The sequence below is a fragment of the Eretmochelys imbricata genome, chromosome 20 (genome assembly GCF_965152235.1).
Source record: "Eretmochelys imbricata isolate rEreImb1 chromosome 20, rEreImb1.hap1, whole genome shotgun sequence".
Lineage (NCBI taxonomy): Eukaryota > Metazoa > Chordata > Testudines > Cheloniidae > Eretmochelys > Eretmochelys imbricata.
The window spans coordinates 455374-481772 of NC_135591.1; the positions used below are offsets into that span (position 1 = coordinate 455374).

Sequence of the window (26399 nt, forward strand, 5' to 3'; positions counted from 1 at the left end):
CCCAAATTCAAAGCAGATTTTACAGTCAGTCTCACGCTCATTTGCCACTGTCATGTTTTCTGATATTTGAATTCTGAACAATTTCAGAATTTGAAACGTTCTCCCCTTTGTCTCTTACTTGGCTACTCTGAAGGATAGGCTTCTGAATTGTTGGTCCAATATGTATATGTGGACAGAGTTGTGAAAAATTAGATAGGTCAAAATATTAATGTATTTGAATCTTGTTGCTGACTGTTCTGTGTGTATTGCAGAGAGTCTTACAGCTACTAATGTCCATTTGTATCTTAATTTTAGCTTCCCCTATGGTACAAGTAGATGAGAGAGGGGAGAAAGTAAGACCAAACCATAAGCGATGCATTATTATTCTTCGTGAGATCCCTGAAACAACGCCTATAGAGGTAAAAAATAATCCCATGGTTTACAGTAAGTATATTGGGACTTGAAAACATTGCTTCAAGCTGCAACCAAAAGAGCCATGTGCTTTTTAGAAAACTGATTGGCAACTTAAGTTATAGATCAAATTTAATTCAACTGAGTGATATTTCTTGTAAACAGCTTCTAGTTTTTTTTTTGTTTTTTTTTTGTTGAAGCGATGTGAAATCCAAAGACCATATCTCATTCCAGTGATATCCTTTTCCATTATGTTATTAACACAGTAAAATGCTCTTTGTTACATGAAATCTATTCTGTTCTATTCCACTGAAGACTATGGCATGACCTGGGGTCTTCTGGAAGGCAGGTTAAATTGGTTTCCTTTCAGATCCAAAAGTGAGAAATAAATCCAGAGAATAACTTGGATTTCAGGCAAAAATTTTCACAGTAGGCACTTCGCATTAAGTCCGAGGGTTGTTTTGGCAGATACAAACATTAATAAACATTTCTTATTCATTGTGACCCAGTTTGAGCCAAGCTCATTATGGTGATAGAAAGAGGATAATAAAATGCCTGCTGATATTTGGCTGACAGAGCTGTTAGTTAATGAATTTATTTTAGAAGATTTTAGAGCTGTAATGTGAGGCATTTGTATAGTGGCACTTTAAATTAGCAATATTAATGCAATGCTAGATGAACAGATCTGTCCTTGTAAATCTCTGAACTCTGTTGCTCCTTTTAAAAGCTGTAACTCATTGTGACATGAGCAACTTCTTGCAAAACTGTTACTTTTCTGGAAGTTGAGAATCTTGCATCAGAAGGACCTCTATAAAGGTACTTGGCTAACTTGAAGCCACAGTGGGTGAGGTAGTATCTTTTATTGGATCAACTACTGTTGGCTGAGTTAGACAAGTTTGTGAGTCACACAAAGCTCTTCAAGTCAGGGAAAGGTACTCTGACCGAGCATCAGAGCTAAATGCAAGGTGGAAAAGATTATTTAGCATAAGTAGTTAGCGCATATTCTAAGGGACTATTCAAGGTAGAGTACATTGCATACAACTTGAAGCCAGTTATTCATAATGCTTCCTTGCCAGCTTAATGCTGCAATATCTTCCTTTATCTCACGGTCCCCTCACCAGAAACACCCACTATTTTTTGTTTTTAATCTGGGTAGCTCATGTGTGCAAGACTGATGTCATTCTCTTAGAGAACTCCACAGATGTACTTGTTCTGTAGGTAGAAATCTCAAAGAACTAAACTTTCTAAAGTCACTTTTGGGCATCTTATTCTCATTACAAATGTACTTTTATGCATGTCTGATATTGAAGAAAACTCAGTGTTGCATAACAAAACCTAAGGTTGTGTTGTGCTCTGACATATAGGAGACCTGCCTGCTTCCAGTTCCCTTCCTACACAGGTTGGCAAGGCTTGAGTGCTGCAGCAGCAGCTGCATATTCAGCCCCTGGGATGGGTGATGGGATCCTTGTAAGAGACACTTTCTGCTGATTTAAGAGCAGTTCTGAAGGGCGTTCGTGGGGATCTCAGGGTTTGGAAGTGGAAAATGGTATATAGGAGAATGTGTGAATCAACACACAAACCAACATATCCATGTAGTATCTGGAGAAATATACCAACATTTTAATGTTTGTATCTTCAGCTAGACCAGTGCCAGTCTAGTATTGAGAGATACAACATGGCAGTTATATGCTCCAACTAGGAGGTTGGATATATTCCTGGCTACAGGATGAGGCTTTAGTAACTCAGGATGTAGAACAAAAACTTCCTCTGGTGGGGAGTGGACGTTAAATCTCCCAGTTGATTTGCAATGATAGTTTTTGGGGACCCAGTCCTAACAGGTTTCCTTTTCTTTAGGAGGTTAAGGCGCTGTTTAAAAACGAAAACTGTCCCAGAGTGATAAGCTGTGAGTTTGCTCACAATAACAACTGGTACATTACATTCCAGTCAGATACTGATGCACAACAGGTAAGACTCCATTCGATTTGAAGGCAATCTCTATCCTTTAGTTGAAGCTTCCCTGTTATTCTTGGGAACTGCACGTATGGTGCATGATAAAATATGTGCCACAGGGGAGAGTTAATTTAATTTATTAATGTATGCAGCACCTGTTGCCTGGGGAGCTAGGAGTTTATTTACAAAGGTGAATTCAGTTTAACTGATAGAGAAATTCAGGAGAGTAGGGATGACTGCTGTTCTTGGACTACATTTCTACTGTCTGCCTCTCTTACCATGTGTGCTGCTTCTATTTGGTCTCCTTCGCTACTCTTGACAATAGCGTCTAGTTAATGGAAATGTTGTTGGATACTAGATATAGTATCCTGTATCTGAAACGCTGGCTTTGTTTAAATAGAGCTAGTTAAAAGGAGGAACAGTCTACGTAGGCATCGCAATAATTTCTGTAGTTCTTACAGGATAAGAGGGAAGATCCTTTCATGGATTGAGAACTGGTTAAAAGACAGGGAACAAAGGGTAGGAATAACTGGTAAATTTTCAGAATGGAGAGGGGGTAACTAGTGGTGTTCCCCAAGGATCAGTGGTTTGAGCATGGGCCTGCTAAACCCAGGGTTGTCAGTTCAATCCTTGAGCGGGCCATTTAGGGATCTGGGCCAACAATTGGGGATTGGTCCTGCTTTGAGCAGGGGGTTGGACTAGATGACCTCCTGAGGTCCCTTCCAACCCCGATATTCTATGATATTCTATGATAAATGATCTGGAGAAAGGGGTAAACAGTGAGGTGGCAAAGTTTGTAGACGATACTAAACTGCTCAAGATAGTTAAGACCAAAGCAGACTGTGAAGAACTTCAAAAAGATCTCACAAAACTAAGTGATTGGACAACAAAATGGTAAATGAAATTTAATGTTGATAAATGTAAAGTAATGCACATTGGAAAAAATAACCCCAACTATACATACAATATGATGGGGGGCTAATTTAGCTACAACTAATCAGGAGAAAGATCTTGGAGTCATCGTGGATAGTTCTCTAAAGACGTCCATGCAGTGTGCAGTGGCAGTCAAAAAAGCAAATGAGATGTTAGGAATCATTAAAAAAGGGATCGAGAATAAGACGGAGAATATCTTATTGCCCTTATATAAATCTATGGTGTGCCCACATCTTGAATACTCCGTACAGATGTGCTCCCTTCCTCTCAAAAAAAATATACTGGCATTAGAAAAGGTTCAGAAAAGGGCAACTAAAATGATTCAGGGTTTGGAACGGGTCCCATATGAGGAGAGATTAAAAAAGCTAGGACTTTGCAGCTTGGAAAAGAGGAGACGAAGGGGGGGATATGATAGAGGTCTATAAAATCATGAGTGGTGTGAGAAAGTGAATAAGGGAAAGTTATTTACTTGTTCCCATAATATAAGAACTAGGGGCCACCAAATGAAATAAGTAGGTAGCAGGTTTAAAATAAATAAAAGGAAGTTCTTCACTCAGCGCACAGTCAGCCTGTGGAACTCCTTGCCTGAGGAGGTTGTGAAGGCTAGGACTATAACAGGGTTTAAAAGAGAACTGGATAAATTCATGGAGGTTAAGTCCATTAATGGTGATTAGCCAGGATGGGTAAGGAATGGTGTCATTAGCCTCTGTTTGTTAGAGGGTGGAGATGGATGGCAGGAGAGAGATCACTAGATCATTACTTGTTAGGTTCACTCCCTCTGGGGCACCTAGCATTGGCCACTGTCGGTAGACAGGATACTGGGCTGGATGGACCTTTGATCTGACTCAGTATGGCCATTCTTATGTTATGTTCTTACAGATGCACTGTTGGGACACATGGGTACAATTGGGCTTTTATAGAAAGCTTAAGAGTCCTAGTTCCATGAATTCTTTCTGTTGGAAGCTCTTCTCAAACGCACATCCTGCTGCAGTCGCAACAACTAAACCTTGCAGTTTTGTGCTATTGCCTGAGAACCTGAAAGCAAAACTGTATAGAAATTGACTGGACAGGAAAATTAAACTGAAGCTTTTTTCATTGAACAAACAGAAGTGGGTGGTTTTAAAAAAAAGAAGGCAGATTAAGTATCCCTGTAAATAACTGGATGGGCAATGATATTTTTTTGCTACCATAGGAAAAAATAGGTGCTTTGCGGTAAAGGAAACATAATATTACAAACCATGGTTTGACTTAGTACAAATTCTCCCTTTGGTATGTGTGGTTTTTCAATGTCACACTCAAATATTGAAATGCTATTGCAGTGGCATACTTAAGGCAAGCACTCTTCTGTTTAACCCTTGCAACAGAGATTAAATCCTTACTCTTTTTGATAACAACGGGATATGGTCATGTCTGTGTTAGGATTTAAGAAAGATGGATGAAGGCAGGAAGGCATGTGTACTAACACATTGCAGCTTGGTCTGCATGAGGAACCATGTTGATGCTTTGAATAGCACAATGGCTTTTCCTCTTGTAAAATTGTCATAAACTTATCAAAATATAATGCAACTTGAATTCAGGCCTAGCTATGTTTATATTAGTTTTCTAAAGACTGTCTTTGAAGTGCAGTTTTACCAAAATGATCTTTCAATAAATGTCTTTTTATATACACAGGCATTTAAATACTTAAGGGAAGAAGTAAAAACCTTTCAGGGCAAGCCAATAATGGTAAGACACTGTTTAATGTGGGTATGGGGAGATTTCAGGACAAAATCTTGGATGTCTGTCTTTGGCTAGCACTGTAAACTTACTAAAAATTAGTTTTGGGATGCAAAGCCTTTCCTCTATAGGACACTAGCTTGAACCCAATTTAAGAGTGTGCGGTGGGTGATCCCAAGTGCAGTTTCTCCTGGAGATGTCATATATAGATATAGGTATAGCTACTTTAAGCTTCCAAATTGGCATCCTTGTTTGTAAGACTCAGCAGAGGGATTAAAGACTTTGATTCTCTTCATTTTGTAGAGCTCGCTCCTCTAGAATGACATTTAGACAACCTGGCTGTGCAGCGTGAGGGAAGCTTGCCCTGCCTGCTGCTCCTTGTCCTGTACCTAATCTGCTGAGAAGTAGACTTCAGTTTCTATGGTTGTCAGTCTGGCATCTTTCACAGCACTGACTTTTGCTTAAATTCTGAGTTAGTCTCAAATTATAGGGCAGTTATTGCCACAGAAGGCAGCATAAAGTTTAAAACTTTGAGTGATCCATTGGTTTAAGATACCCACCTTACAATAAAGTGTTAAAATGAAAGAAGGGATAACCAACACTGCAACATAGTCTGTCACACAAGGTTTATGCTTGTAGTCAGCAGTTAACCTAGTTTTTCCTTACTTACATTATAATAAAAATAAGGGAAAGAGAGAACTTGTGGCTTTCCCCTTGCACTTCCCTCCTCACATGCGGCAAACGTAACTTGGTTTGATCTCTCTTACAGGCAAGGATAAAAGCCATCAACACATTTTTTGCTAAAAATGGCTACCGGGTAGTGGATTCCAGTGTGTATACTCAGCCAGTTCAAACACAAGCACAGTTTGCCTCACCACTGTTTATGCAGCCTGTATATAGTCCTCAGCAGTACTCTATTTACAGTATTGTGCCTCAGACTTGGTCTCCAAACCCTGCACCTTACTTTGAAACACCACTGGTAAGTAACTGCTGCCAATTCTCATAAAATGGGAGGGTTTTTGTTATCAACACTGATGGGCAATACATTTTGGAATATTGTCCCAAAAATCTACTCTTGAGAGCTTGAGTAACAAATTGGCCTGTGTTGATTGGGTTGACCTCTCACTATCTTTCAAGAGACATGGGTCTGGTCACCTCTTCCATATGTTGTTGGTTACTGACCATTGGCTTCAGCCAATGACGGTCCAGACCCAATAAGATGAGCCTCTAAAAGGCACCCAAACCGATCACCAGCGTCAGTTAAATCCCAGGGGCTTCTGGTGTAAACTCAATTTATCCCAAGCAAACCTGGGGAGGTGGAGAGGGATTTTCTTGGCTCTTCATGGACAGAACGATCATGAGACTGTACTGGCTTTACAAACTATAGACCTAGGGAGAATTTTGAATGAGGGATTGTAATAATGGAATGTGGTGATACGGGGTTGAGGTGTAAAACATTCTGGATAAAGCAGCAAGTTAAGTTGATGTCTGCAGTGCAGGAAAGGGCCGAACAACCATGAGCATCTTTCCTTTTATCTTTTGACTTAGTTGAACTCTTGACAGCCTGATATTCTTGTCTCTGCATTGCAGGCCCCTTTTCCTAATGGTGGATTCGTGAATGGCTTTAATTCACCAGGATCATATAAAACGAATGCTGCTTCCTTGAGCATAGGTCGCCCATTCCATAGAAACCGGTAAGAGAAAATCGGGAAGCTGGCTGTGATGTTAGAATTTGCACTTTCCGGAGCTTTAATGAGTCATCAAGGAATGCTTATTACCAAGGGCATAATGCCTTGTAGTTCTTGTTGGCTAAATCTATGTGGAATTTTTTTGGAAACTAAATTTAGCATAAAATCAAGGCCAACGTTCATGAGGCCATACAATAACAAATCTGTGTGTGCTAGAGAGAACAAAGGTGAGGACTCATTTGAAAGCTTCAAAGAGGTTACCATTAAGTGTTTAAGTCTGAAACCAAGGTAGCTTCCTCTTAGAAACTGTTGCTTCTAACTCATGGCTGCCTTATTTCCTAAACAGAAATTCCCACAAGACAAATTCCACTTCTGTAGTGAGACTAATTGTAGAGCCACTCACCTTATACAAGTTCAGAGATACAGGCTCTTACTATTGTTCGATAAATTCAGCATTCATCAATTTTATCACTGTAATTCATTTACCACGTCAGTCTCTCTCCTGATATAATTTTAGAGTGAGCTCAAATACATTGTTTTCCTCCTCTGCAAATGAATCTTGTGTGTTGTTGGAGCAATGCTCTGTAATTACAAAAGACTATAGTACTCTTGCCTTGTGTGGGTGGAAAGTTTTATGTGCAGACTTTCCTACTGAATGCAGCAAGCAGGCGGATTAGCACAGTAATCGCTTTTATGTTTGAGACTTCACTTGACAACTACCTGTGCTGTAAACATTTGGTAATGGAGTTAAAGTTCATGGCCATAAATTGACGTGATCAGTGGAGGATGGACTTTGAAATTGGGTCTTGCAGGAGCAGAGTGAAGTGTTTATTGCTTCATTTGGGACAAGTGAGGCAGCTGAATTTAGAAAGAGAATTGTTTCTAATGGGGGCAGATCCTGCACAACTGCCACTGAGCTGTGTTAGAGCTGTGCCTGTTTATCAGCGTCTCGGTTATTAAAACTTAAATGGAGCATTTTTATAGGATTTCTTGTGTTTGTAGACCTAGATTTTTGACTGTTGTCCAGCCCAGCTGGTATGTACAGTAAGAGTACAAACCGTCTAGATGGGCAAATATATCCACTTCCTAATTATCAGATAGAAGTAATCAACATTTTTTGCCTTTTGAAACTGTGCTCTTTCTCTAGCAATCTTGACTCAGCCTCCATTTTAGGCTGGCGGCCAAAGCAACCCTAGCAGATCCTCTTGGGGTAAGACCCCCCGTGATTCCTTGCAGGAAGGATTTAAGTGTACTTGCCGTCAGCACTGTACAATCATCATCACATAGAATCAAAAAAGTATAGAACTGGAAGGGACCTCAGGAGTCCGTCTAGTCCAGTCCCCTGCACTCAAGGCAGGACTGCATAATAACTAGACCACTCCTGACATACGTGTCTGTATCCTGTCCTTAAAAAGCTCCAATGAGAGAGATTCCACAACCTCCCTAGACAATTTTGTTCCAATGTTTAACTACCATGACAATTAAGAAGTTTTTCCTAATGTACAACCTAAACCTCCCTTGCTGCAATTTAAGCTCATTGCTTCTTGACCTGTCCTCTGAGGTTAAACGAGAACAATTTTTCACCCTCCTCCTTGTAGCAATCTTTGATATACTTGAAAACTTTTATGTCCTCCCCTTCTCTTCTCCAGGCTAAATAAACCCAATTTCAATCTTTCCTCAAAGGTAATGTTTTCTCTGACTTAACTAGCTTTTGTAGGAGCTGTCTATCCAGCCCTCAAAGGAGGAGAGGGACATTTCAAGAGGGCAAGTGCTTCCCTCTCTCATTTTGGCTGTTGACTAAAGGGACTAGTCCATATAGTTGAAGGAGACATATCTCCTTGTGTAGAACTTCTCGTTCTAATCATCAAAAGTTCCTTAAGTTCACCATGGACCCCTATTCTTAAGGCTTTTGAGACAGAGATTCTGTCCTGAATCTCGGCAAAGTATAGTGTAAACTTTTACTATTAGATAAGTCATCTAATTTCATACAGAGTCCAGAGTTGGCCAGAAACAATACCAAATAATTAATGGCTCTAGGTAAGAGCTCCATATCCATTGGTGACAAGAGGTTATAACGTGCTTACTCCTAGGTAGCTCCTGTTTTACTGTGGGACTTCTACTGCATGATGCAGTCTCTGGAAGAGAAACTCCCTTCAGAACAGGAATTTTAAAGGGTTAGGACCCTTAAATGAGAATCTCTACTGTGATAAGCCTTTTCTTTAGAAGAGAAACATAAAGTTGAGTTATTTGAGTTCCTTCCTTCTCCACAAATGGAGCTCTGATCTTTCCAGGTAGTAGAAAGATAGAGGTAGCTTCATTGCACACAATATGGTGTAATCTGGTTCCAAACACATGTTTTGTCTAGGATGTGCTCTAGCCTTCCCTACCTCAGTGTTAGCTTAGTGTGAAGCTTTCCTTATGCCATTGCAACTTTAAAGCCTGTTTCCAGGATTTGAAATGTTATATTTAAGGAGGATAGTGGAAGCCTCTGAGAGACATTCCCTCTCTGCTGGAGTGCTAGCAAGATAAGTGAGATGTAGGCTCAGAGGGTTGGCCCAGTGATGATCAAGTATCGCGCTCAGAGAGAACAGGTCTAACATTCAAAAGTCTGGGCATCTCTGTTTCATGCACACTCTCCTTGCTCACTTTCTTACTCCTTCCTTCCTTCTCTTTGCTTTCTCCTGTCTTCTGCACTTTTCTCCTGTACTTTTTTGTTCTTCTGCCCAGACCAAGATTGTGTGGCCTTCTCAATGAAAGGTGAGATTATGAGATCTGAGGGCTGAATCATACAGCTAGAAACTTTTCCTTCACTTTGAATGGATTCAAAAATGGCAAATTTAAGAGACTTAACTAAAATCTGCTTTCCATGCCTATTGTAGATGCTAAAGCCTATTAAGTGCTCTAGAAACCTCCCTGCTAATGAACATTTATTTCACATTGTCCACATACCAGTCTAATTTTACATGTCCCAAGCAGCAGGGATTCCTCTGTTTCCCTGGACTGTCCCTAACTGGGTATGTAAAGGATGCTCTGTATACTCATTTGTTTAAATGAGACGTGTTAAAGGAGTTTCTTAAAGTCTCAGCTCTCCTTGGTAATTGGTATGTTTTTTAAAGTTCACGTTCCTTTTTGTCTCTTCAGCATGGGCCTGTGAAATCTGTTGGAAGTCTGAGCAGATGGATTAGCAAATTGTGGGAGACTTTTTTTTTCCATGTTGTAATATGGGTTCCAGTCTGGAAAGGACTGAGATCCACTGATGCATTAGATTTAAATTTTTCAGTCTTTTGTATTTAATACCGTTTATGCATGGCGGGTTTCTGTCTCTCTCTCCCCCCCTTCAGTTTGGGCAATAAACAACTTTCACTCTTTCTAGGCTGCCTCATGAATTCTTGTGCTAGCACAATGTAGTAGTGTTTGGGTTGTCGGCGAATCTTTAGAATTGAAGGTAATAGAATTTAGCATTTCCACAAGAATCCATATTCAATTATCACAGTGGTTCCTTCTGGACTTAAATTTTATGAATCTGACCAATGTTTAATCATTTAATCAAAAATGATAAACCCTTCTGTTATGTTCAAATATATTTTAAAAAATATAAATAAATAAAATAATTGAGCCTAAACTGATTGTCACTTTAAGTCTCTTTGCCTCTACTTCATTTTGTTGATGGAGAAAAGCTACTTACTGGGTAGCTGAGGATTGTTTCATAAAGTTTGTTGGAGGTGAGTAGTACTAGGCCATCTCTGTTCAATATAACTGTGCTTCACCTTCAGTCCCAGAAAACTTCCTCCAGGGAGAAGGCTTACATGCTGCTTCCCCTGTAAAGCTTTTTGTCCTGTGGGCTAAGCTTAATTTATCGCATCATGTGGGTAGTCACTAGTCTAATATTAAATATTGGCTGTTTTGTCTATAAACAAATGCTGGTTTGTTTACTTTAAACCGATGACATTTATTTGGGCCTGAAATGTTGCAACATGCCTGCATTTGCGCAGGAGTGAAAGGTTCACGCCCTGTGACAAACTCCCAAATTGTTGTATCAGACTTAATCAGCTTCCTTGTTTTGTGGATGTTAGGACAGTAGCATGAGAATGACATTGGAAGATAGGTTGGGCTTCAGAACAATCAGAAAATGGTTGTTCAGCGCATGGGTTCCTGAGATTTAAAATGAAGGGTGGGTGACTTTCCTGATATACTTCCTGCATTTGAGAGCCAAAGAGGCACTTTCCTAGCCATTAGATCAATCAAGCTGTGCAGGAGCCACCCAAAGGAAGTAGTGGCAAAATTGTGTCATTTGTCACTTAAAATGGCATTGGAAGATACAGTATAGAGCACAGGGAAGAATCTTGCACTGTCAACTCAAGATTAGATTAGTAATCTGTCTCTCATTTCTGGTTCCATGGTTTGCTATTAGCAGATGGTAACTTGCTGAAGACATGCAGTTCCCCTCAGCTGAAGAGAAAGGAACATAGTAGAAGGGAATCTACCTCTTTACTAGCCAGTCTAGAATTCCTGGCATTTGGAGACCGCCCTTGGACATTCTCTGTCACAGGGATGTATAGATTTTTTTTTTTTTTTTTTGGAAAATACATAAAATCCTGTGCTCCAAACTGGTGGTGGTTCTTGAGACTTGCTGTGGGGGGGACACTGGAAGAAGCCAAAGAGTGTAGGAGAATTGGAGGAGGATTACAAGGAGGGAATCCAGTCTGTTTATATAGTGTGAGGTAGGGTAAATATTTAGACTTGAACATTTAGTACATATTAAAGTTATATTACTTGTCACTCAGGCTGCTGTCCAAAGGGAAGCTTTCTCTCAGCTGTGAATTGGATGCTCCTGTGTTGTCTGAAATACTTAGTTTGGAATCATCTGCTTGTATTTTGCAGAGGATATGTGCAACGGTCATTAGATAGACGCTGAAGTAACAAATTGGGTACACTGAGTGTGGTGGAATTAAGCATCTGTATTTGTTCTTGCTCTCACATAGGCAAATCTCACCTTTTTTATACTCCTTTGTTCCTATAGACTAATCACGGCCCATCTCCCTCTGTTTCACTTGTATGTTAGTGATAGTGTTAATTGCCTAACTCTTGAGCTTTTGCAGGATTTTCTATTTTCTTTATAGTCACAATTTTTTTAGTCAGTTGGGACTTCTGGATGACTACTCAGGATTAGTAAGAAGAGATGGGTTGAGGATGCCTAATTATATGGCTTGGGAGCTGGACAATGGAACATTTGGTCCTTGGACCATGAAGTCATGGCAAGGGTGTATGGTACCACATGGGATATTGTTTTAACAATGGAGGAGTAACATTTATTTATTGTCTCTCTTTAATTACTTCAGACCATATTACCGAAAGTGGTCTAGTTTGTTTGGGAGAGAACTTTGCTTATTGGTCCTTATGTTGTGGTGTTGACAACTTCTTATTGTATCTCATACAGTGTGAAGCCTCATTTCCGATCATCAAGCAGCTCGGAACACTGTGCAGAGGGTACAGCTGTGGTTGGTACAGTGTCAATGGGGGATGGACCACTGAACAGAACCAACTTGAGGAATTTTGGTATGGAACGACATACCAATACATTAACAGGACACCAGGAACAAGGCTGTTCTCAGAAGGATTATTCCATCTCGCAGATGGAGCAGAATGGAGACTACAGTATTGGCAGGGGCAGGTAAAAAAATTGCAGCAATGAGAGCCATATGTTACAGTGAAGGCAGTGTGTGGTTGGAGAAACATTGGCTACAGGGTTGGGAAAAGATTGCCGAACCAGCTTTAGATTAATTTTCATAAGCCAAAATAACTTCAGGTGCTGAACACAACTGTTCAGTTATCTGTGGAGTGGTCTAGGGAGCGAATTGATATTCAATTAAACAAGCAAATTGAGCATAATACATTTTGACCTTTTCTAAGTAAGATTGAAAATGTTTTGACTCTCCATTTTTACAGGCTCTAATGGTGGTAGGAAATTCATACAGCTGGTAGTAAATAGGGATGTCCTTATAGAAGTTAAAACTGGTTTATTAAAGAAAAACATGTTTCTGTACAAACTCCGTTCTACATAACCCTTACAATCTGAGTGTAGTGTTAAAACTTTAAGGCTTATGTTTATTTCATTTTTGTAAAACATGCTGTAAGTGTCTTCTGGCTCATAGTATGAACGTGGGGGGATGGGGGGAAGCTCGTGCATGTTAGCAATTACCTTCAGTTAGTAGTTAAAGCAAAAAGTTAGAAACAAACTCTCATGTAAAGCAAATGGAGAGTATTTCCCCCCATCCCCTACCACTCACTTGCACATCTTTGTTTCTCTCTCTTTTTTTTTTTTTTTTAAAGCAGCTGTGCTAACTCTGGGCTTTTTTGTTCTAAGATTCAAATAGTTTGTAGGTAGTGTAAAGACAGGTTTCACTACTTTGTAAGGACTAGATTGTGACCACAACTCTGTTTATGACTGGCCTACAAAATACAAACAATTCATTAGGTAAAACTGTAGCCTTCGGGGTTACATTAAATTTTAAACAAATTTAAACAGTGGTCTCCAATACCAAAGTCCTCTGGGCTCAGTGGCTGGGAGCTTCAAACATTTATCTTCTGAGATAAAGCCAGTTGATTTTTGGTGTCTGTTAGTACTGGGGTTCTGACCCTCTCTAAACAACTTGCTGACCAAAAATTCCCAATCACACCTGTTACTACAATATAGGTTTTTAAAGAGAACCAAAGTAAGAGTTGTTCACAGTAGTAAAGTCTAATCCACAGCAGGCATGTTGTGTCCTAAAAAAGTAGGTCTAAAGACCTTTTCTTGTAACAAAGGACACCAATTCAGTCTGCAAAACAAGTTGATGCACTGAGAAATAAAGTTAGACCCCTAAGAATGGAGAAGAGGCGGGTCTGATCAATTGGCACTACTTTTGATCAGTTCTACTTTTACATCAGCCATAGGAAGAAGGATGGGCACTTAAGTGCATGCTCCCCTTTATGGGGGATATAATTAGGAGCTAGACTAATACGCTTGCTGAGGTTTGTCTTCACTTCCCTTCTTTTTTCCTTTAAAGGAGGAACTTTTTCAGAGGTCGGAGAAGACGAGAAGATGACCGTCTTTCAGTAAGTTCCATTTCCATTATTTCATGGGGGAGGGAGACATGTAGAGGGGAGGGACCTAGGCAGTGAAATGGGCTCTTCCTTACCACTTCATATACCTCCCTCTCCTCCTAGTCTTGACCTGAATTTGACGGGTTCGTTGTTATGGTTCGCCACTGATCGCATCCGACCAGAAGATTTATAGGTTCTTGTCCAATTCAGACTACAGGGCTCAAGAACTCAGAGAGTTCTATATTGGGAGAGGACTCTCAGGGTGCTTGGCAAAAACACTCACACTGAGGACAATACCAAATTGATAAAACTTTATTGAGATTAACAAAAGAATAGATGCTATGAAACTTATGACTGCAAAACAGTAAAAGAATTCCAAAACTCCTGGTGGTAACATTTATATTATAAGTACCTTAACTTAATATACTCTCACCCTTCCTTGAGGATCCGGTAATAGGAGGTGAAGGACCAGCCTTACTCCTAGCATGCCCGATAACATGATGGTGCTGGCTTCCCCAATAGTTAGGAATGCTGAATAGTTATACTGTACCGCACAAGCTGAGCTGATAGTGTGACAGAAGATAGAATGATAGTCTCTAGCAGTGGTCTCCAAAGTGGGGTGCACGCACCCCAGGGGGTGCGCCAGATGGTTCCATGGGGTGTGCGGCAGGAGGAGAGCTGCTGGACAGCGCTCCGCTGTTTTACTGTTCCTTCGGCGGCAGCTCTGCACGCCTGTAGCAGGTCTTCCCTTTCGGCAGCACGCCTGCAGCAGGTCTTCTTGTCTCCTTTCTTCGGCGGCACCGTGGGGGTGCGCGATCCAAAAACGTTGGAGACCACTGGTGTATAGAATATAGAAGACCAAAGAAAAGAAAGAGCTAAAGACTAAAAGAGCTTAAAAAAAAAAAAAAAGCCCCAAAAGAACTAAAAAAAGCGCTCCCTATGATATCCTTACAAGGTATTGTATAGGATCCTGACACTATGTACTTCAGGCCCAACCTACTATACCCAGATCTTATTTCTGTACCCTGAGAAATTTATGGGTACCCTTATCCTATAGGTTAGTGGATTATGACACTTACTCTCCATATATTAATAAGGATTATCTCACTCCAAAAACTGCCAATCTAGGCTTTCTTGGTGACTTCCAGGTTGTGGTATACCCTGCGGTAAGCAACTGGTTGTAGATGCCAGATAAGCCTGCTCGGTGTTGTGTGTAGTTCCTCCCTTTGGTTCCCCAAGGTTCAGGGACCATTCCCATCTATGCCAAAAGTTACCAGCTTTTAGGCTGACGTACTCTTAACTGATGATACTTTTAGCTCTTAAGCAGATCTTACTGGATACAGGCCGGTAGGCTTCTTGCATTTCAGCAAAACTTATTTTAGGTATATTAGGAAACACATACCATATGCCTCAACACACCCTAAATTCATAGGAATTAATATTGATAAAATGTAAGAATAAAATGGATTAATTCAGAAAGAGAAACATATTTGATACGGCTGGCTGGATTAATAGGATAGAACAGCTAGCAAAGTAATCCTATGGGCTACACTAGCTCCTGTCTGAGGCTGTGAAGATAGAATGTGAATGCTTGCCTGACAAGTGAAAATACATCAGTCTCTTGGTTCCAGCCATTACTTCCTGTTTCTTTTTTTTTAGAGCCTGTCTTATCTCTTTAGTAACAGGTGTATCCTATAGGAAACCTTGTTGCTGAGTGCTCTTCCAAAAGTGTGCTGCTTCACATTGACCACTAGGTGGAACTCAGTGCAACTTGCTCCCATTATCTCTCCCTTATAATAGGATGCTGAAGACCTGATCCTCTTCCCATAGAAGTAATTGTCAAAAGTCCAGCTGGCTTCAATGGAAGCCTGACTGGGACCTGAGATGACATTCAAAGGGGGTGCAAGAAGTTAGGCTTATGGGCAGTTAGTTATTTAGCATTTATGGTCAGACCCTGGTTTGTGGCTTCTTACTTTTATGGGGACAGAAAATATTGAATAATTTGATCAGCACCTGCCTTAGCAATGCCTTATTCAGGCCAATGCTCTTGTTTCAAGACTGCTAAAATAATGCATGTAAAAGAAATGCATAATTAACCTGTGGGAGGCCCAGCCACAAGATATCACTGAGGCAAAGAGTTTGGTAGGGTTCATACAGATCATATGTGGCAGTTCATTTGTTTGTAACATTTTTACTAAGAAAAGATGCATCTTGTTCCTCTTCCAAAAAGATGTTTTCTTGGGCTGAGACCGGAGCACTACAGCACACGGCTCTGCAGAACTCGCCAACAGGCAGCCGTTACTGCTTAGAATTTTAATGTTGCTGCTCTCATACTATCCGGGGCTCACCTCGCTTACTATGAAGATGCTACCGCTTCTCATGTTATAACTTGGCAACCCTTTTGTTTCTCTGCAGGTTGCATTAGATGGTAGACTCATTGGCTTGTGTGATAGCAACTGGTATCACTATGTGCCGCTTCATGACTGCAGGTATCTTGCATACCTGTCAAAGTGCAGCACACAATAGAGGACTGACTTATACCTTGCAGTTCAATTCTGTCCCCTTTTCTGATGCCCCGTCACTTTTCAGGGATCATTCTCACAAGGCTGTGTTTAATTCAAGAAGTTCAGTCTGTTACCGCTAGAGGCTGTAGAAGATATACGGTCTCAATATTGGGGGAAGGGATTTTATTCCTGATACTTTCTCAAATCAGTCTTCAGACTTATTCTAGAGCTGTGAAATCTCAACCAATACATAAAGAAAATCAAGTTTTGTATGGCTAATCTGTCTGTTATCGTCTCCCTTTCTCTGACTTTCTTGCTACTGTCTACTTAAAGGATGCATACTTCTATGTAGCTATAGAAGTGTAGCTATATAGCCACACTAAGTTCTTAAGGTTTGTCATAGCAATTGTTCGTTATCAGTTCATGGTCCCTTGATTTAGTCAGGCCATGGCCCCCTCAAATTTCCATGGAGTGCATGGCGTTGGTAGCAGCCTTCTGAAACATGGGAGTCCAGGTGTATTCACAATTGATTGGTCCATGGTCAGTAAGGCTTCTATCAGGTACACCTTCCTTATTAAGTAGAGGAGGTTCTCTATTTGGTCCTGACATAAACATAAATCCATGAAGGAGGTGTATTCGTTTTATTCTGTATTATCTGCTTGGCCTAAAAGAGAGAAGTCTCTCCAGTACAGTAGTTCACTGAGGGTCCACCTGGCTGCAATCTCAACGTTTCCTGTAGATGGCAGGTCCGTATTTTCCAACTGTCAAATTCTTAAATGATTTGGATTGACTTTCCCCCACTTACTAAAGCGCCTCCTCTGTCCTAAGATTTAAACTTAGTTCTCACAGCATTGAAGAGACCTCTTTTTGAATCCATGGCCACACGTTCATTGTCTCGCTCACTCGATTTAAATGTAGCATTTCTAATAGCCATTACTTAAGCTAGGAAGTTTGCTGAGCTTTGATGGCTCACCCTCTTTGTATGATTTTTTAAAAAGACAATGTTGCCTTGCATCCGTACCCCAAATTTCTCACTAAAGTGGTTTCAGATTTTCATTTGACTGAAACTGTTTGTTTGTTTGCCAGTCTTTCCCAAGCCTTACTCTCACACAGGTAGAGGCCACATATCTTAAAGGTTCATGATGGATTAGCTTTTTACTTGGCAGGTCTAAGGAGTTTAGTTTTATCTCCTCCATTGTTCATTTCCTTTGCTGAGTGAATGAAAGGGAAACTTGTTTGCTCTGAGAGCATCTCGTCCTGGATTTCCTTCTGCATTTGTGTCTACTACAACATTGCAAACGTTCTCTACGACAGAGAATTTTAGCGTATTCTATACAGACTCTAGATGCATCAGCAGCTTTCCTGGGTCGTGTTCCCATCAGTGATGTTTGCAGAGCTGTTACCTGGTCTTCAGTTTGGTTCAGTCGCTTACCACTCGTGTTCTCTCTCCCAAATTTAGCATTGTTGTTGGAGGCCTGGGAGAGAAGTACTGAGATCCTTGTTCGGGTAGACTCAATACCCTCCTCCACTGGGAGCTGCTTGTGAGTCACCTAAAGTGGAATGGACACTTGCAAGCACTTGAAGATGGAAAAAATGGTTACATACCTGTTCTTTGAGATGTTACTCACGTACATTCCACAACCTACCCCCCTTTCCCTCTCCATCGGAATCACTTGAGATGCAGGCTTTCAGTGTGAAAGAGCTGAGGTGGGGGAGGGTCAGAGGCTCCACACCTTCTTTGCTTAGGAGGAGTGTGTGGAGGCAGCATGTGCTGCCCTTGGAGGTACAGTTATGGGAAAAAGGTATCTGGCTTTGATGCACTGGCACACAGACACCTGAACTGGAATGGATGTGTGCAACGTGTCTTGAGGAACAAGTTACAGAGCAGGTGTGTAATTATTTTATGCGCTAGATGGGCAGTAACATACACTTCATTGAACTGAAGCTGCAAAACAAGTATAGGGAGGCAAACTGAAACCACTGCAGTTGGAATTTGGCCAGGAAACATCCCAGTTATTAAAGCGATTTGGAGTTTCTAATATTGCATCTCTTCTGAAAGATGTCACTGCATTGACACCCACCATCAGGTGTGGGCTGCATACTGACTCTGTGGGAAGGATGCAATCCCTGAATCTTCAAGATTTCATCATGCAGGATGTGGTGTTCGATAGACTTCCATTCAGGAACTGTCCTGACATTACTTAGCTTGAGACCTGTATAGGCTCATAACACAAGGTGGTATGGTTACGTAGTGTATGTTAACAGACCTCTTTTCTTCCAGCGACCTCAGCCTTCTTCAGCAGAAACAAAGACTCAGACACCAAAGTTTGATTTACTAGCATCAAATTTCCCTCCTCTACCTGGCAGTACTGCAAAAATACAAGGAGAACCAGTGTTGGAAAGCAGAATGTCTGACATTGTTAAAGGAACTGGCAAAGAGAAGGTACTTGTTTCTACTTCTGGAGTGCACATCAAGATGATTAACGTCCCTCCTCTACATGTCCTGAAAATTATTCAGGCTTATTGTGGTAGAGCTGTAAACTGTACTGTCCCCAAGCAGGTCTAAACATATAATACTCTAGCCTTTTCTGTTTCTGTTCGTGGGCTTGCTGATTTCCATGTGGTGTCTAATGGAACCCGTGCAATTACCACTCCTCTTTCCAGACTTAGTGTTGGGCTCTGTATTTCAAAATAAAGCAGCCAGATCAGCAGTGGTGCCTTCTGAAGTACAGATCAGTTAAAGGGAGTTTAGGGTAGGGATGGTTTTGGAAGAATCTGTTTACCAGCTGTGATGTTGCTGGTCTCTACAGTTGTACAGAAGACCATAGTCTTGTTTGTTCTCTGTCCCATGTTTTTTCACCTGATGTAAAACTGGCATCTCTGTATAGAAGACTCGTACTGAAATAAGTGTCATGTGCATATTCTATATAACAAAATAAATCTTAACTCTTACTGTACATATATATTTAACTTTAAATTCTTGATGTCTGGTGACTTAAGTTTTGTGGTGACTAAAACACAAGTACTGGCATAATGACTATTGTACTTCTGCAGTTTTACAATTCCTGTTGTCTCTTCAGGAGAGCAAAGACTTGGCCATCAGTTGTCCTGCATCTGCTCAAGAAGAGCAGGCACACAGTCCAGTCCAGCAACTTGTCACAAGTGTGAGCTCACCAAGCAGGGCTGAGGTTCCAGCACCAAGGTATATAATTCACTTGGCTAATTTGAGAAATGTTTTTAAAAATAAGCTGCTGTGTAGTATGAAGGATAGTCTTGGTTACTTCTACTCTAAGGAAGCATTCTCTCCAGTCCCCTTCTATACTATACTAGTAACTAGGCCTCTGTTACTCTGAAAAGCTGATTGCTGTTCAGAACCTGGTGGTAATGGCCTTGGGCATCCTACTTGGTTAAAACTGCTGCAGTGATTTTGAAAGAAGGGAAAAAAGCATTCCTGAAACTGAACTTACTCTTAAACAGATTCTAACGTTGAACTATCTTGTCTAATCTGTCAGCACAACTCAGCCAGACAAGAAGCCAGAGGAGGTCTCTGCTCAGAAAGATGTTAATAGCCACACTTCCCCATCTGTGTCTGTACGTCCCCTCAGTGCTGCAAAGCCATCAAGGACAAATACCACTTCATCCTCTACCAATGCAAATGCAGCGCTTACTGTGACAATACAGGTAAGATCAGCTGCCTTGGTATGATCTCAGTGCTTTCTAGTAAACTGACTTCCACACATTGGAGGTTGTTGGCTAGGGAAACTGGCTACTTTCCTCTCTGCTCCAGCCCCAGGGCAGATCATGGTACTCCCCAGTCCCAAGGGGGCTGCTTTCCTCCCTCTCCTCCTTCTCCCCCCCCCGCCAGCAGATCATGGTATAGTACCTTCACACAGATTCTGATTTTTGAGCTGCCACTGGGTATTAAACCAGCCTGGCTCACTATACAGAGCATGTTCTGGCATTGTTCTTTTAACAATGTGCCTGGGATATTCTTGAAGAGCCCTTTGCTGGTATAGGTTGTTCTTAGCAGAATGCATAAACTTTACTCTTTCTACCCTTGTCACCAAAGGAGCCGCGCAAGCTAAGTTACGCTGAAGTCTGCCAGAAACCCCCAAAGGAGCCAGCTCCAGTTCCTGTTCAGCCACTTAGGGAGCTTCGTACCAATGTAGCTCCCCCTGCCAAAAACGAAGAAAACAATTCTTCTGAAAAGGCTTCAGAGAGGGCCCATGAGAAGCTCGAAGGCCGGGCAAAGGATCTTTCTGGGTTCAGAGGCAACGGGCCTCCCAGGGGAGCTGCTGGAAAAATCAGGGAACAGAGACGCCAGTTTGGACGCAGATCTTCACCTCAGGGAGCACCTCGGCGTATCGGCAAGGAGCAGTATGTGCCACCCCGATCACCAAAGTAAAACTCATCTAACTCTTCTCTATTTAATTTGAGCTGTGGACTAAAGAGCAGCAAAGGAGATGGACTATAAGGAGGAGGTATTCAGGGAACACGAATACTGAATCGAAGTATATGGTTTGAGTGTGGAGAAGGTGGGGAGGGTCCCAAAATTCATCTCTAAAAGTGATTTCACAAATGCTGGAGGATTCCAATCAATATAAATATATAGAGATTATAATTTTTGTATCTTTTTGTTTTTTAATTTGCAGAGGGTTTCCTGCCTGAAATCAACTTTGAGGTTGTGAATTAGTATTTTGACCAGATGAAAAAATGAAATGACATAATATGTCTCTCAGTGTAGAAGGAAGAGGGCAAGAGAATATTATTTTTGGGGAAGGAAAAAAAAAAAGCATTTCTGTAAAATTAGAACTTACTTTTTTAAACCTATTTAACGTTTGGGTTGTAGGATGATATGTATGCCATTAATGGCCTTGCATTGCAAAGCAGATCCACAACCGAGATGCTTGGTCGGCATGCTTGAGTTGCGTGAGTGCAGCCAGATACTGTTACGTCATGACTTAGTCGCTGATGGTAAAAACGGAATGCACTACTGTAATAGAACTTTGTGTTTCCAGCTTGAAATTTAGTCTTTTGACCTTACTAATATTTCATTGAGCAAACGTTTTTTAAACTCTGATTTTACTGGAGAACTGATTGTAGATCAGACCATAAGAATAGTCAGTATCCTAGACACAAGAAGGGGGGGCTGGGGCATGTTTGGGATTTTTAATTTTCCCTTTTTTCCTGCCAATTGAGGGCAGCATTTTAATTTTTTTTTTTTTTGCTTAAGTGCTACTTTCTCTAACCCCTTTATTACAGACTTATGTGCATTTATCTGGTATGTTTTCCTGAGGCAGGCCCAGTTAATGGAATACTGCACAGTAGATGGTGGTAATTTCACATGTGAAGAGCCTGATCTTTCAGTTCCACTCTTGGAATTCTGCTTTGCAGGAGGTAGTCTCGAGAGCAGGTTCAAAGCCCCAAATGGGTCTAAAATTGAAGCTTTTTATTTACTTTGAGACATTCAACAGTTTTGGGGGCATGCCCAGGTTTCCATATAGTGACTCGCATTCGTTCTCTGGACTGGTGTCAAGCACTGCTTTATAGTATCTGTACTGGCTCCTGACTTCTTTTCAGTTGCTTGGAACAAAGGCCATGAGGTTTTAACTTTATTTCAAAGAGGTTACTTTGATTAAATTCACAACACTATATTGTGTAGTAGGCAGTTAAGTTTAAAAGCTAGTAATTACCGTAAATGACTGAAGGAAACAGGAAAAATACAATGCGTTAATCTGCCAAAATAAGCATGCCCACATTCTAAGTTCTGTATAAAGTGTTAAGAAAAGTAGCTCGCAGCAGTAAGAATTGTACCTGGTGGTGTGTGGTTTTTTTGTTTTTTGTTTTTGTTTTTAAAGTGAATAGGATGTGTACAAATTTAAAGCTGTAAGTTGTGAACACTGGAATATTCAGTTGTGATACATTCATTCTAATGGCATCACTAGCATATATTACTAAGATGTTTACGGTATGTAAGTGGCAGTTAAAAATGACGTTAACTGTGAAATTTTCATCTTTTGATTTCTTAGCCAGGTAATCCTTGCTGATTTCTTACTCATTAGGCATTCTCCATCAACTGCTTTGAGAACTCTTGTATCTATTTTTATAAATATATATATCTATATATATAAAGCCAGAGTTGTCATTTCTCTAACTTATTACTCAGTTTGGCAGTTGCTTTTGATTTGGTTCATGAGTCATATATTTATGCAGCTAACTGTTCATTTTGTGCACGTTACATATATAAAAACAATCATTACTCACTTTTTAAACTGCCTGTACTGGGTTTTGGAGTTTAATTTACCAAAATCATGGATCAAATCTATAGTTTAAGAATGCTTACAAACATGTTTCAGTTTACTTGGATAATGGTACATATGATGGAAATGATACAAAGACGTTTAAATATTTAAACTGTCAAGAGCTCTGTGAAATGCATCAAATTTCAAAGAAGCTACTTTTTATAAATAATTTTATAAACTTAATTACTGCACTCAGACTGGAAAATAACATATATTCTGTACAATAGTAACCAACATTAGGGTAATGTGCACTCTCATTAGAGTGAACATGTATTGGAATTCTAATAGCAGCCATAAGCTGGCTGCAGTTAAGAGGAAGAGCTCTTTGGGAAGAGGCTTTTGCAAATGTGCAGTCTCTGGCCTAGCTTGGCTGTACTGGCCTGTTAATTTTGACCTATGTGGGCATCTGCTTTTAAATCAGTGCATAAAGCTTGTTGAGCTGAAAGATAGAACTTGAGTGTTTCTGACAGTTGTAAAGTGAAGCTTTTGCCTTTTATTAGATGTACAAAAAATCCTTACAAATCAATCTTTTTTTCTTGTAAGGGGATTGGAAAAACTTGACGTGTGGAAGGAATGTTTTATGTCTTTAAATGTGCATTTTCCAGCAACAGATTATGGTCTTGTATAGTGTATGCAAATAAGTCTGTAAACTTCTTGGCTTTTTCCAGCCTATCTATCAGATTAGGGAGCTCACCATAACTAAACTAATTGATACTGGTGTGCAAAGATTTAATATTAGGATTCTCTTCCTTCCCCCACCGCCATGGATACTTTTTGTCTGTCTTTTTGGGGGAACTTGGGGTGGGGAATAATAAAGTAAATATAAAGGCTGTGAAAACAATAGTTGTGTGCAAGTCCTCCTGCCGTACTTGTATTGCATGGCAAATACATAACATAGATGGGCTAGCTGCTACTTCTCATTCTCCAGATATAGTCTCAGGCAAATTCTTGTGTCTCTACCCACCAAGTTTTCCTGTTTGACAGACAATTGGAAACAAGGACAAAATGACCATTTGGAAACCAGATTCACTGCTGGTGCAACGCCATTGACTTCAGTTGAGGTGCATCATCTTATTACCAGAGGTGAAACTGGCTCTTGTTCCACAAAAGTTCATTGAGCTATTGAAGATGATGGACTCTCAGTGGCTCTCTCCTTAATAGCTCACCACATCAGGCAAACATGCATTCTTCTACCCTGCTGACGGTATTTAAAAAGAAAAACCAATGAAACACGCACACAAGTGCAGATCTCAAATAACTTTTAGTTTCACAAATTGTCACTTGTTTACAAAATTAGTCTGTTTTATTTTGTTAGCTACAAAGGTGTATTCCCCTATCTAAACTTCTTTCACTTTATTTGTGGAAAAGATTGGGCCATTTTTTTTTTGTATTTCTGGGGGAGGGGAAGGAGGGACTATTTGCATGTGATTGTAAAATTAAAAAGTGCAGAAGTTTAATTTCTAAAATTAAGTTAGTTTTATAGCATCTTACATTCCTGCTATCTTTGTTTAAAAAAAAAAAAAAAAAAACATTAACCAAGTTAGCTTGGCACAGTATGATGGTGCAGTTTTAGCAGTAGGTAAAATAAAGTAACCCATCCTATTAACCAAAAGAGAACAAGGGTGATATTGTGGCAGATCAGTAGCAATTAAGTGACTTAATCAATGCTTTACTGTAGTTAAATAGCTATGGCCTTACTACTTTATCAATATCCACTTAAATATCTTGAAAATGTCCACTGTTTTTACTGTTACGCAAGTGAACGTTCACTTGGGATAAAATCTGTGTACAGGCAATATTTTAAACTTGTAAAATGAACCATTGTATTACAAGATACAACAGAAATGCACTTAGGAGGAAAACTTGCTTCTGATGAGTTTATTTTGTAAATCCTTGATTGCAACAGATATGCAAATAGACTTTTGGTTTCTAATTTTTGATATTTCCTTCTGAAATAAGATTGTTGCCATTAATCTGAATGATTTATCATGCTCTTGTTTGTATATATACTACATATAGTCTGAGCTTCCTTTAGGATGGTACATGATTTTGTTTTAGTTTCTTTTAGTTGGCTCTTCTCTTAAGTGTCCCCAGCATAGACACTTCAAGAGGTCAAATGAGTCTGTTTTTAATATACTGTTGGGAGGACTTGAAAGGAGTTAAAGATTATTTCTGAAAAATCCATCTGCAAACTAACCTGTAACAACTTTCAATTTTATATTTAAGAAGCAGAGGTTTATTTTTATGGAGCTTCAGTTATGGGTACAATATCAAAAAAATGCAACTTCACATGTAAACAGATTTGTGCACAAATGGCTTTTGTTCTAATTTTTATAAAATACAAAATATGCAGATAATATATTGAGTTTAAGTGACTATTGACATCTCGCTCCTCCCAGACAATTCTGACATTCCCTTGGCATGTATGATCTCTCTCCAAAGTGGTCGGGCTTCAGTGAAAGAAGAAAAAAAGCAACTTATCTGGCTTCTATACTCTGTCCATTGTCAAAACTGTCCAAAACAATTTCTGTAAAGTAGGTTCATGCTTTAAATGTTAAAATGATAATACATGTATTTGTATTTCTGTTTTTGACATTGCCAAGGTGCTATGGGAAATTGAAATAACAGTTAGAAAAATAAAGCTGATTTAAAGAAGCAATCCTTCTGTCTTCGATTTCACAATGAGATGCTGTTCGATGTTAAATGGCTTCTAATACTAGTTTCCATACATGCCTGAAAACATTGCATAATGTCTCTTATCCTTGCCGTCTTGAGATAGTGTTGTTTCATGTTACAAGAAAAAAGATGGATTTCTTTCTTAAGATGGAAAGGTTGAAGGAAAATAGTGAAGGCACGGTAGTTCAGATTTATTCTGGAAAGGAAAGTTAGTTAGGACTTGAGTCCAGAATGATGTGTCGACTGCAGATGGACCAGTTCTTCCTTTCCCATATTTGAGAGCAAGAGGTCATTAATGGCAGGTAAAACAAAAGTCCAAGTAAGCTCCTATCGGTGTATTTCTAGCATACTGATTAATGTGGTAGCTCTTACTAGTCCCTCCTTCAGTCTTCATGAGCCTCCCTCAGAGAGAGGAACCCAAGGAAAAAAATCTGTTTCACCTGTTTTGGGAAGGCCTCTCAAATGTGGCATGACTTGTGTTGTGCTCTAGAACAAGACATGGGTGCAGTAGCGGAAGCATGTCTTGTTCCTCAAGATGGGTTCTGTCAGCTTCATGTGCTCTGAAGGCCCACTTCACCATGTGTACAGGCATGTAACCTGCCTGTATCGGTGTGACAGGGTAACCAGTGTGTCACCCAAAGCTCAGTTCAGCCATCTTAATGGCCTGACTTTCAATAGTACTCAGAACCTGTAGCTTCATTGGTCTGTTTACATTGTTCTGGGCATGCAGGGCCATGGATGGAGTGGTAATTGACCTAAGACCCTACAGAATGGGAATTTTAAGTAGAGCGAACTAGAAGAAAGCTGCCTATGACTAAAGTAGGGGTTCCTATATTGTAATACATGAGCTTGATATTCCATCAGTTAATTTCACAACCATTTTTAAGGTGGTATGTGAACCAATACAGTTTGGGAGCTGCTGAACTAATCTTACTGTCCATCATCAATGCTAGATGTGGAGGCCAGTGTTGGGATGCTGCAGCCACAAACCTTAATCTTCTCTTTGAATACATTCTCTGTTGGCTGGCCTGTGCAGGAATAGACTACTATCTGTTTCCTATCAATCACAAGAGCCCTAAGCAGCACTGTTCTACAGCTACAGAGGCCCCCGGAGGTTTAATGGCTGATGCCACGGAAGGTGGTCGCAGACCAATGGC

At 40.2% G+C, this 26399-nt stretch overlaps 1 protein-coding gene across 3 annotated transcripts in view; it reads left to right on the forward strand.

Annotated features, from left to right (window-relative positions):
- The window catches only part of LARP4 (La ribonucleoprotein 4), a 44898-nt gene extending 19673 nt beyond the window's left edge, over positions 1-25225 (forward strand). For 2 of the 3 annotated variants that reach the window (XM_077838261.1, XM_077838262.1), the window contains exons 6-16: positions 295-398; positions 2245-2355; positions 4945-4998; positions 5759-5968; positions 6580-6683; positions 12115-12348; positions 13724-13772; positions 18546-18707; positions 19345-19466; positions 19777-19945; positions 20334-25225. In XM_077838261.1, the coding sequence (XP_077694387.1) occupies positions 295-398; positions 2245-2355; positions 4945-4998; positions 5759-5968; positions 6580-6683; positions 12115-12348; positions 13724-13772; positions 18546-18707; positions 19345-19466; positions 19777-19945; positions 20334-20669 (1655 nt within the window). In that variant the 3' untranslated portion in view covers positions 20670-25225. Of the gene's footprint in view, positions 1-294; positions 399-2244; positions 2356-4944; positions 4999-5758; positions 5969-6579; positions 6684-12114; positions 12353-13723; positions 13773-18545; positions 18708-19344; positions 19467-19776; positions 19946-20333 lie in introns of those variants that run through there. The other variant, XM_077838263.1, reaches the window with a different exon arrangement.
- Positions 25226-26399: the final 1174 nt, after the last annotated feature.